General features: G+C 48.1%; 1 protein-coding gene across 1 annotated transcript in view; it reads left to right on the top strand.

Annotated features, from left to right (window-relative positions):
- Positions 1–12,480, top strand: part of LOC135424446 (protoheme IX farnesyltransferase, mitochondrial) — a 102,532-nt gene extending 90,052 nt beyond the window's left edge. The window contains exon 7 of the mRNA XM_064675674.1: positions 10,196–12,480. Coding sequence (XP_064531744.1) covers positions 10,196–10,644 — 449 coding nt within the window. The 3' untranslated portion in view covers positions 10,645–12,480. The remainder of the gene's footprint in view (positions 1–10,195) is intronic.

Raw genomic sequence — 12,480 nt, 5'->3', positions numbered from 1 at the left:
AGCGAGTGCAGGTGAGACGGTCAGAGGTGCGTGATAAATGTAATTTATCACATGGATATCACTGCCACGGATCTGGGGTATTTATGCACAGCTTAACTGCCAGCCTGTGATTTGCAGTAACACGTTTGCTTCCTTGAAAGCAGATTTCACTGCTCCTTCGTGGCCCTATTTGTTTCTGAAGAGATTTGTTTTTCTAGTAAATCGAGAAACCCTCAAATTATTTTACAAGGGAAGGACTAGGAGGAAAATAATGAAATTCACTTAAAGCTTTAAGTGATAGCATAGAGAGAGGAAGAGAGGTAAAACTTGGCAGTGTGTCCTGTGCTGGGTCCTCCTCCTGACAGGATCCACACTCAGGAGAGCTCCTGGCTGTGCCACGATGCTGCTGAGCCTGTGCACAGGGATCACAGGAAGGAACAGAGCTGTTTATTTTGCTGTGCAAGAGGCACAACGTATACGTGCTTTAAATTACTTCTTGTGTTGCTGGTCTTCCTCCCCAGACTAATGCTGCAGCTTCCTTGTTAGAGATGTTTGTTGTCCATTTAAACTTGTTATTTCTAGTTATCAGGAAAAGTGAATTTGGGGTGAATGTCTCCAAGTGCCACCACCCATATTTTGCCTTATATATTTTCACAGAATCATAAAACACTTTGGGTTGGAAGGGACCTAAAAGATTATCTCATTCCACCCCCTGCCATGGACAGGGACACCTCCCACTAGCCCTGGTTGCTGCAAGTCTCATCCAGTCTGGCCTTGGACACTTCCAGGGATGGGGCAGCCACAGCTTCTCTGGGCAACCTGTGCCAGGGCCTCCCCACCCTCACAGGGAAAAACTTCTTTTGTATATCTAGTCTAAATTCCCCTCTCTCAGTTTGAACCCATTACTTCTTGTCCTGTCATTCCAGTTCCTGATGATCAGTCCCTCTCCAGCTTTTCTGTAGCCCCTGCAGATTCTGGAAGGTGCTGTGAGGTCTCCAAAGAACTTTGTCTTCTCCAGGCTGAACATCCCCATCTCTCCCAGCCTGTCTCCATAGGGGAGGTGCTCCAGCCCCCTTAACAACTTTGTGGCCTCCTCTGGACTTGCTCCAACAGTCCCATTTTATGTTGGGAGCACCAGAACTTTTGCAGTTCTTCCACCAGCTGAAGGTGGCTCGCGGCTGGCGAGCGGGGTCGGTGTCGGGAGCGGAGCAATGCGGTGCCACTGAGTTCATCCAAACCACCCAGCGAGATGGGAGTGACAAGCAGGGCTCCTCAGCCTAATGTGCTTATCAGTTAAGGGGATTTAGTCGGAGTAGGTGGCGGTGGCAGAGCAGATAAGGGCCCTGGGAGCTCGGCAGACACTGCAGAGCCGTGGTGGCCCAGGAGCCGTAGGTATTACTGCACCAAAGAATGTTTATCTCAAGAGACTGTTTAGTTTATCTCAGATGCTCCACTTCTGGTCTCGCTTTCCTGAAAGACATCTTGTACTGATTTTCATTCGTTTTCAGAAATTTAAATAATTCCTCAGGCTATGGAATTTATAGACTCAGTATCAATTGTAATCATGTGGAGACTGATTTTTAAATTGCCTTTACTTTGTAATTCAAATTGTGTTGTATGGTAGACATTAATTATGTCAGCCAACATCTATTTACAGAAGGGGATTTAAAAACGGGCAGTTCTTATCAGCTAGTGACATTTGGCAGATGGATGGTTTCAGTAACAAAAAAAAAGAGAATAGGGGAAAGGGGGGGGCTGTACCCAACCTGTCAGTGGCTGGAGTCTCTCATACCTTCTTTGGTGGAGCACTTGTCTGCCAGGAGGAGGGAGAGCAAAACAACAGCTTAATTGCATGCAAAATAAGCTTTGAAATCTTTGTGTCCCTTCTAGTTAAACACTTGGAGCTTTCAAAGCCCCTTGATGTGGGAGCAGGTCTGGGAGCAGGGCAGCTCCAGCATCCTGCCGCCAGAGCAGAGGAGGCTCCGGCTATAAACTCCCTCTAGTAAACTCAGCTTTTCAGGGTTTCACTTCTCAGATGAAAGACAGCAGAATTTGTGGTCTGTTCCAGAGGAAACAGAGATATTCATGTCACTGACATATGAGAATTGGGGCTGGGGGCCCAGGAGTGTGCTTTGTGGGGGTAAAAACTGTAAAAAATGAGGCAGAGGGACAATACTAGTGAGCAGCTGGTCTGAATTTAGGACAAAAGCCAGTGGGCTATTTTTTTCCCCCCTTTCCATCTTCACCAGAGACAAAAGAAGTGGCAGTTCCGCCGCTGGGGCACCTGGGGACCGACCCCACGAGTTCACAGGCAACGTGCCCTTACCCTGCTCCCTACCCGTGCGTGGCTGATGGGGCACGGGGAGGAGCTGGGCTGTGTGACAGCCCCTGAGCCCTGGGGGGTGTGACACAGCACCCACAGGGAAATCAGGACAGGGGGGCTGCAGGAGGGAGTCCCACCCTCAGGCTCGTGGGAGCCCCGGTGGAGCCTGGAGGAGGTGGCTGACGAGGAGCCCCCTGTGTGGCTCTGCAGGTTTGGAGTCCTCAGCTGAGTCTGGTCCTTTGGCAAATACTTCCTAGACATATTTTTGCACAAGACTGTATTTTCATCTTACCCACCAGGCTCTTTTTTTATGGCATCTGTTGCTGGGGTGAGCTGAGGTACAGTGCTGTTGTTTTTCTCAGCCTTGCCTGTGTAATGAAAGGTGTTTCCCTGCCAGGCTTTTGGCTGCAATAGCCTGCTGTGTGTCACACAAGGAGTGTGAATGCCCGTGTGTATCCATGTGCACACACTGTACCTGAGGACATCTGGCTCCCTCCTGTTAAAGGCAGTGGCCAGGAACACTCCCTCGAGGTGTAAAACCCCACAGCCAACTTCATTTCCTATTCCTGGTGGACACTGAGGATCATCCCTTTGTTTTGCAGACAAGCCAAACACACGGCCAACATCCCCTTCCCTTTCTGTGCTGCCAGAGAGGAGTCTATCACAGCCTGAGACGCTCCTGTTCCACAGGCCTTTTGTGCCATCCTTCAAAAGGAACAGCTATTGAAACCCATGACCATGAAGCTTTTGAGTTTTCCAGTGTTTTCCCCCTCGCCCTCCGTTTCCATGACCGTGTAACCTTGAAGGGGCACAATGTGGGCCGGGCTGCTCATCCCGTGCTGACATTGGGACCATTGTCCCAGCCCAGGGACCTTGTGTGGGGCTTTAGAAGTGATACTTTGCCTTTTTCCCTCTCAAGGCTGCTTCACCACTCCCACGGCATCCAACACAAGCCGGAGCATCTGCTTTTGTTTTCCAGTGGAAGCAGAAGTGCCGGTTGTTGTCCTACTGTAGTGCTAATGAGGGCAAAGCAGAGGGGAATTGCATCAGTTTGGTTAAGGTTAGTGACTGGATAATTCCCAAAGGTCTTTGTGTTTGAGAAGGCTTCATAATCACAAATGAGGATGTAAATTTTGAGGAGCTAATGCCTTTCCTACTTCTAAAGACAGTGGGCAGAATTAAATAGCTGGTAACATTCTTCCTCAGGAGTGATTATATCTTGACCACTTGTAACTGCAGGCCAGCTGATTTAACCCAGCAGTCATTTTCCATCACCAGAGCAAGCTGAAGCACAGGCAGCAATGATTGCATCTTCCAGCTTTCCTTCACAAACAGAAAATGCCACCAAGAGCTGAACAAACCAGTCCTTGTGGATCAGGACACCACAGTGTGTTCTGGCCACGACTCTCCAAACCACTCAATCTTTGTGCCAGCTCCCCCAAACAAGCCTTTACCGTTACACTGAACCTGCAGTGGGTAACAAGGCTTTGACAAGACTCCAAAATCTTTCTTTACCCCCATAGCTGCTGCATAGTTAGAAATCTCCAGAGAGGAGACTTGTGAACAAGCACAGAAGAAAGGATAGCAAATAAAAGTTTGGGGGACGTATCCAGTACATCTCCTGTGAGTGTAACATCCTGTAAAGCTCATGCAGGACTGCAGTGAGGGGTTTTGGGCTGGTTGTGTTAAATTTCCCTCAGCAAAGGTGAAAAATGCAGCCTGGGACAGCGCGGGTGCTCCAGAGCAGGTGGATACAGCTGGGCCAAGTCAAGTCTCTGAGCTCTAATCTACCTTGTCTGGATTAAAGAGGAGTAATTTGTTCAACATCTTCTGAGGGAGGAGAGCCAGTTGTGCGCTATCAAGTAAAACGGTGTGTGGTTGTTTCCTGCCTACGATCCATTAAGAGGCTGAGCTTACACTGCCAAAGCCTTCCCCTCCTGACAGCAGCCAAACTCGGACCCGTTTCCTAGAGACAAAGGGCCGGTGCTTCCCTCTCATAAGTCAGAGCTACCGAGGTCTGGAAATAATTTTAGAATTCCTTCACATTATTCGAGGCTGAAGAATTACTAAAATTGTGCTTTAAGCAAAACAGCATTCTTAGGTTGCCAAGGCAGTAAACACCAGCTTTGGGAAATGCAGTAAGATTTCAACATCTGTTTTGGAGCTGATATTTAACTATTCCATGTTTATTTTAATGCCTGGTTGGCCACTTCCCAGCCATACATATGCAGCACCAAAGCAAGAAGACAGAAGGAGCGAGTCTGTTCTTGAACTGGTGCTACAGGTTAGCTCCTCCTTCCTCATTTTTTTTTTGTTTTATTGATTAACTGGGTAGGTGTTTGTCCTGTCTGGAGCTTGGACGTGATATGAGAGGTTTACAGAACACTGTGCAGAAGGAAGGCACCATGTGTTGTCTACAGAACAATGAGAAGGATGAGAGCACGAGTTCCTCTGTTTTCAGGAGCACAGTGTTGATACAGCAGTCCCTGTAGATAACCTTGGACATGTTTTCCTTGACTTGTGTGGACAGGCCCACGTTCACCTGCCTGCCCAGGCTGGTCAGACTCCAGCTGGCCCCACTCCAGGGGCTGGAGCTCCCACCAGCACACGCTGTGCTCCAGCCTGTGCCCACCTGTAGCTCAAGTCCTTCTCTGCCCTTCAGGAGCTTGTCTTCACACATTCTTTGAAAAGCTTCAACTGGACCATCCTCATTTAAGGCCTCATTTAAGGCAGACAGCTGAAACAGTTCCTCTGTGAGTGGAGCCATCACTGCCCCGTGTGCCAACTGAGCAAGGTACAAAGCTCTTTGATGATGAAAGGTGTTGCCAGCATGAAAGAGGCACGTTTCAAATCATTGCTAAAGAGAGTGGCATCCTCAGCACGAGACAGCCAAGCAGGATCCAAACATTGTTCCTACCCTTTAGTGGATGAGAAGGTAGGTTTGCAGGCCTCAGGTTGCTCTGTTTGCTCAGGACAAGTTCTGTTGGCACTGATGGCTCAGCACTGCCCATGCCCACTCTTTCCAGAGTAGATGTATGGACTTGAACAAACTCTCTATGCTTTACAGGGGAAATCTGGGGGACTGGCAGTAGGGTCTGGATCTTTTCATCCCAGTGTCACTGATGTTGGTGTGAGCCCAGGATGGGCAGGGCAAGGAGCTGTTGGTACCTGATTGCTCTGCTCTCCTCTCCAGGTGCTGACCAGTGGTCAGAGTTCATGGCCTGCAAGGGTTGACAGCCTAAAACCCATCAATCTCCTACTCTTAAGTGCTCTTCCTACCCAAGGACTTAGTCTGACCTGGGCTAAGGACTGGGCTCAGGCACTGACAGTGCCCCTTCACCTGAGATTTGGACCATCCAGCAAATGAGATCATCATGAATTTCTCTAAAAGGAATAAACCATGAAATTTTAATCAAAATTTAGGGGTACCACATGTCCTTCTTGACATTGTGAAGAGCAGAATCTCAGAGGGGGATGCTTCTTGCTCTTGTAATTCTGAAAATTAGACTGTCAGCTGCTGTGCTTTGCAAACCCAGAGTCATAACAGTTGCTTTTGGAATTCTCATCTCACAATTATTTCCAAGCCTTTCCCAAATTTATTGAGCCTTAAAACATCTTGCCAAGCAGTTTCCAAATGACTCTGGAATTTAATGTCTTGTTTGTTTTAGGGAAAGTGCAATTTATAAAGTTTCAGTATTTCACTAGATAAAAATATATTTACAGAAAGAAAGGACCATTTTCTACCTCCTTCTACACCAGCTGACATTTTGGCTTTATCTTAGATATTAAAATAAAATAAAAATCTCAGCTTGTTCTTGTTTATTAAAAAGAAGGTCTATTACTATTTAAATACTTCAAAAAAGAATTTAAGAAAGGAAATAATAGCTTAACCTTAAAATTCATGAGGAACAGTAAAACCTGTTATTTATCTTTAGCTCTGGGGGTGCTCTAGGACCTACCTGGGTCTCTTCAATCCTGGAACTTTTGAGATGATGTAAGCCAGGGCAAAGTGATTAAAGAATAGGAACTCAACAAGAAAACATTTTAGACCTATTTTGCATGCAAGAGTGAAAAAATTCTGGAGACCTAGGTCCTGTTTGCCTTAACAGATTTCATTTATTTCCAAAATCAAACAGGACTCATCTGCTGAGTTACCAGGATTTGTAAGTGTCTGCTGCATCTGTCCCAGGTTCTCACACTTGGAAAGGTGAAGAATTGGTCATAAATGGGCTCAATTGCACCAATTAAGAATTTGCCCTAAAAGGCCAAGGTTTGTGATGTCCACGAGCCAAGTACTTGTGGTCCTGCAGTTCATGAACTCCTGTGGAAAAGCTGAGAGATCTGAGTTCCTGTCAGTCCCTGTGCTCAGGGTTTCCTGGGGAGGAGCCTGAGCTGATGACTGTCCCCTGCCTCTCCCCTGCCTGTCCCCTGCCTGTCCCCTGGGTGCCCATGCTGTCCCAGGGTGTCCCTGGGTGCCAGTTATCTCCCACTGCCCAGGCAACGTCTCTGCTCCGACATCCAGCTTTGCTTTTGCGAACCCTGCACCAGCTCCACGTGTTCCTGTTGGGAACGACCTTGTCTGGTGTTCCCTTAATTATAAACTCCGTGGGGAAAAGGGAGATTTGCAATTATTAAGCTGAGTTCCCAAACTATTGGGAACTACACAGAGGCCACAGAGTAGGCTCAGCTCTGTTTTGAACCAGGTTAGTCTCCAGAGCTCGTCTCGCTGTAATATTGCTTAAAAACACAGCTGACTTAATTATGACATAGTTAACATTCATCTCGTAATTAATGAGCATTACAGTGTCTGCTCTGGGCTTGACAGGGTTCCTACTGTGAGCTCATTTGATGGTGGATTGTACTGTACCGTGTGCTGTGCTTTGCCAGTCATCAGTCTTACGTGACACTTAAAAATCTCTGACAAGCCGACAATCTCCGCCTGGGCCGAGGAAATTACAGGATGTCCCAGCACATGGGAACCGAACAAAAAGATCGGTCAGTTCAAATCCTCATAATGGCCTATTAAATTGTTTTACTGTTCAGCTTCTCTGTAAAATATCAATTATCTCAATGGTTGTAATGTAATCAAAGTAATTAAATTCCAAAGGCTTGCATGTAAAAACCAGAGCTTTGTAAATGGGAACCCAGCCTCAAGTAGTTTGGTTGGTCTGTTTGTGTTTAAAAGTTTCTCCAGATGACTTTTTTTTTTTTTTTTTCTTCTTTTAATGGTGTGTTACAGTTAGGGAACTGTTAAAGGGGTTTGTGTGTTTGAGGTTTAGGGTGTGTTTTGAGCTTGGCTGCACACAACATTTGAACAATTGAATAAGCAAAGCCTGTGTTAGAGCCCAAACGCAGGGACGCGGCACATGCCGGATGAAAAGCCGGCTGGTCCGGAGCCGTGGGAAGCAGGGACAGCCTCAGCTCCAAGTCCTGGGCCTGGCTCCATCTGCTTAAGCGTCCTCAGCTGATGGATAATTGCAGCTTACCTTTCCCTAAGTTCTGAACAACGTCTCTGGAGAGCTTCATCTGTGGAACTTGAAAAATACTCCCCTCGTAGGTTTATCACGTTCAGGATCTCGCCTCCGGTAACGTGTTTTACAAGAGGTAGGAAAGAGCTAAGGAATGACTTATGACAGGAACGTTTTCCCTGTTGTTCCTCCTGGTGTAGGGAGAGCTGCTACTTCAGTAAGTTTTATTTTGGTTTGTTTCAGTGGGTCTTCTCCCTTCGATTTCATCAGAACTGGATCAAATCCTATTTTGTCAGGGCCAAAATTACTTTGCTTGCCGTGACTTTCTGAAATTATTGGTAATTTTAGGGTGTACTATTTTCAACTGTCCTAACAATTGGTGGGTTCCAATTTATAGAAGGTGCTAAACATGCACACCTGGAAAGTTGACTTTAGTAGGATTGAATAGCTGGATTTGCAGCCTTTTGGGCCATAGTCCAGGAAATGAAGTGACCTAATAGCCACCTTCCAGTACCTAAGGGGGCCTAAAAAAAGATGGAGAACGACTATTTACAAGAGCCTGGAGTGACAGGAAAGGGAGGAATGGCTTCAAACTGCCAGAGGGCAGGGTTAGATGGGATATTAAGAAGAAATCCTTCCCTGTGAGGGCTGTGAGGCCCTGGCACAGGTTGCCCAGAGAAGCTGTGGCTGCCCCATCCCTGGAAGTGTCCGAGGCCAGGTTGGAGGGGGCTTGGAGCAACCTGGGCTGGTGGAAGGTGTCCCTGCTCATGTCAGAGGGGTAGAATGAGATGATCTTTGGGTCTTCCAACCCAAACCATTCTGGGATTCTGTGACATCCCCTGTATTTCATGGCAGACAATGTTGTACTGAAAGCAGCACCCCCAAGGTATGTGTGTCTGTCTCTGTACTTCATATAATCAACTTCCAGAGGCACAGACTCACTTCAAAGAGTATTTGTAACTCATTTCAAAAAGCAGTGAGATGGGTCTTTTATACCACTACTGGATTTCTAAGCCACTGGAAACCACCTGCATGAAATCTAATGGAGCATTCCCTCACTGGTGATAAGATAGAGGGGAAAAAAAGGCTTTTTTGCAAACTGAGATTATTAATATTTGCAAGGCAGCACCAGTGTAAGTTGGGCTGTTTGAGACAAGAACTAGGCATGCACAGCCCCAAGGAGCAGATGGAGAGGAGATGTGAACCAGGAAGCTGTTCAGAGGACACAGTGACTCGTTCTTCGCTGGAGCCCAAGCAGCCACTGGAGAAGAAATGAGTGTCTGGGGAAGAATTGAAATATATTAACCTGTGTGCAGAGAAGTGTTGCTGTTTCTGTTTCTCTCAAATCACTAAGAAAATGCTGCACTCGTGGCTCCAGTTGAGAAGTAGTTTCCATAGAGAAAGAGCTCATGGAAGGAGGGAGATGCAAAGAAAGTGTTAATGCCAGAGCAGAGGGTTTGGGAGCTGGGGAAACAAAAGGAAAATCCAGAAATGCTCATAATGTGCAACAGCCTTGGGGGATTTTTTGTGTCTTCAGACAAAATTAGTGAAGGGAGTTTAGTCTGAGGGCCTCCTGGAAGCTCTCTGAAATCAGCACATAAGCTGCTCCTGCCTCAGTAAGCCCTGTGCTGTGTCCCAGGGAGAGCTGTGGAAATGTGGTGCTTCCACAGCTCCTTTTTAATTGGAAGAGTAGTTAATTGGTGTGAACAGAGTTACTTGATCAAACTGCTTAAAAGTTTCTGCAGTTTGAAGGAGTAAGAAGTTCTCCCTCTCCTGCCACCTCATTAGCAGCTTCTGCCAGTTCTGCTGCCCGCCCAGGTCCATGATGGAGTTTCTCCCATGCCAGGAGCAGTTCCCTCCCTCCCACAGTGGGCAGGCAGAGAGCTTAGCCATGCTCCAGGCTCCCAGGGTGCTGGTGTGTGCCCAGGTCTCAGGAGGAGCAGCTGATCCTCCTTTTGTGGTGTCACTGAGCGGGGCTCCCTGTGTCTGTTCGAGTGGCTCTGCCCAGTGGCTCTTTTCTTCTCTGGATGCACCAACTCTGGAACCCAGGAGTAGAATCAAGAGGCTTCCAAGAAAACAGCCTCTTGCCCAACTGTGCTTCATTCCCACCAATTCCCTCAGGTAGAGACTGAGTTGGTGCAGAAACAAATTAGAGGTGGTTCATTATGAGGAAGTGACTTGCTGAAATGCTTTGCAAATTAAATGCTCCAAACCCAGACAATCCACCGTGCACAACCCTGTGTGAATGCCATTAAAACCAGAGGTTCCTTATCTCATGGTGCTGCCCTGAGCAGTGTCACAGCTGCCACAGCTGCCACATGTGTGTAGTGCTGGCAGCAGACAGCCCATGGCAGCCGAGTTCTGTGTGTGGCACTTCTCCCAGGGACCTTCTAACTCTTATGTCCTTCTCTCTGCCCCATCACAGGTGCTTTGCTGTTAGGAGGGATCCTTTACTCCTGGCAGTTCCCTCACTTCAACGCCCTGAGCTGGGGCCTGCGGGAGGATTACTCCAGAGGAGGATACTGTATGATGTCTGTCACCCACCCGGGGCTGTGCAGGAGGGTGGCTCTGCGGCACTGCTTGGCCTTAATCGGACTGTCGGCGGTGGCTCCTGTCCTCGACATCACCACGTGGACTTTCCCCATCATTTCACTCCCCATCAACCTCTACATCTCCTATCTCGGCTTTCGGTTCTACAGGGATGCAGATCGCAGCAGCTCCAGGAAGCTCTTCTTCTGCAGCCTCTGGCACCTGCCCATGCTGCTGCTGGTCATGTTCACCTGCAAGAAATCGGCCCTGGAGAAGGAAGACAAAGGCGACCTGCTGGGAAAGGGGGAGAGTCATGGGAGGGCTTTGGAAATTAGATTGCCTTAAATGTCGATTGTATGTTGTCCTCATGACACATCAGGTAGTTTATTTTAGTAATCACAGTGGGGAATCCTGTGGGAATCTGTTTGAGGAAGAATCGTTCGTGCCTAGCGACCACTTCATGCGATGATTTTCTGTTTTCTTTTGGAGGGAGTAGCTGGGAGAGCTCAAAGCACTCAGGGGCCTCAGGCCCCTTCACTCATCCCGGACTAGGATTTTGCTTTGGGGTGGCCTTCTGAAGTCCCTGTGAGCCATGGTCTCTGTCCTCGTGGGTGGTGGGGTTAGTTAACGAGTCACATGCGCACACGTTTCCCCGCCAGCACTGGCAGCCTTGGCGAAGCCGTCAGGGAGCGACCCAGGAATGATTTCTCACCCTGCTCCCCAAGCACCCTCTCCTTTAATTTAAGCTTTGAGGCACACAGTGGGTTGGGGTTTTGTCTCAATCCCCACCATCCCTGCGCTGGTGTCACACCAAAACCCTCGCTCTCGGGGGTGTTTTTCAGTCAGTTGCTTTTCCCGAGGTTCTCGCTCACCCCAGTAGATTTTTGGCTTGCATACAACTGGCACAGTGCTAAAGGAGAGAAGAAAACTGCCTTTCAGCACAGCACACACCAGCATTTAAACACCCTCCAGGTGAAAGCTCTCCTGTAGCACATCCCTCAGACACACTGAGCCATTCTGCTGTACTTCCATCACAGGGAACTTCTGGGTCCCACGTGGTTTTACATCATCAGAGTTTGAGCCCTGGGTGTCAGATCTTCAGCTGGTAAAAGTCACCATTAGTGTTTATGGCAGTGAGGCTGTGAAAGGTGGAGGAGGTGGGAAGCAGATCCCAGAGTCAGGTGGTTGTAGGGATTTTCCATGCTCATGTGTCTTGTGCCAGCACATTCGGTCTCAGCGTCCTCTCATGAGCCCTGGACTGGCATCAAGAGTTGGAGCTCTATTTAGTGTCACACTGTGGTGGCTCAGAGAAAGGCTTCACTTTGAGGGTAATTAATAGGTAAGGAAACACATTTACAGAAAAAAGGTTGTGGATTTAGCCTAATACTGTAATGTTCACTTGCTGCTGCAGCCTGTGTCCCTCCAAAGCAATTACTGTGGATGGTCTCCCGAGGAAAGTGCATTATCTCTGTTAGCTGATACACTGAAGAACATTTCTGGCCACAGTGCTTGTGATCCTGCTGCAGGGCTGTGGCTCACCCTCAGCCTGCCTGGGGCTGGCTGTGACCTGCTGGGATGCTCCCAGACACAGCAGCACCCAGGGCAGACAGAGACGGGGATAGTTTATTGCGGTAGTCAGTGCCTGTTACGACTTGATGTGTTCCCATGCCAAGATTTCTTTCCCATGTGGAAAGGGGCTGGGCAGCAGGTTGAGCATCAATCCAAAGATACAGCAACACCTGAAATGGGAGACACTGTCTCGAACCTGATCCCGAGTAAAATCCTTGAGGAAACGTCACAAATCTGCCATCACAGGTGTCTCACACTGACACAGAACCTTCCCTGGCTGCTCTCGGGATCCAAGCCTGACTCCTGGTCTGGGTTACGCTGGTGTAAATCAGGAGTGACACGGTTTAACCCCTGCTGTGCTGGCAGAGGTGCTCTCAGGAGCAGGGCCACCTGTTTTATGTGGCTCTTCAATAGTTGGCTTCAGGGTTTGGTGACTCTGGAGTGATTGCAGATGACAGGCTGGAGTCCCCTCTCACTGTCTGACAGGTCTGTTGTGCTCAGGCTACTGTGGGCAGCACTTTGTGGAACTGTCTGGAAACTGTTCAACTCCTGAATTTGTTTTAAAAATGCATCCAGTCTTCTCTGCAATAAAGTACAGACTGTACAAAAAGA

The sequence above is a fragment of the Pseudopipra pipra genome, chromosome 19 (assembly GCF_036250125.1).
Source record: "Pseudopipra pipra isolate bDixPip1 chromosome 19, bDixPip1.hap1, whole genome shotgun sequence".
Classification (NCBI taxonomy): Eukaryota; Metazoa; Chordata; class Aves; order Passeriformes; family Pipridae; genus Pseudopipra; species Pseudopipra pipra.
The sequence above is the reverse complement of the archived record's forward strand: the minus strand, read 5'-3'. Positions and strand labels throughout refer to the sequence as shown.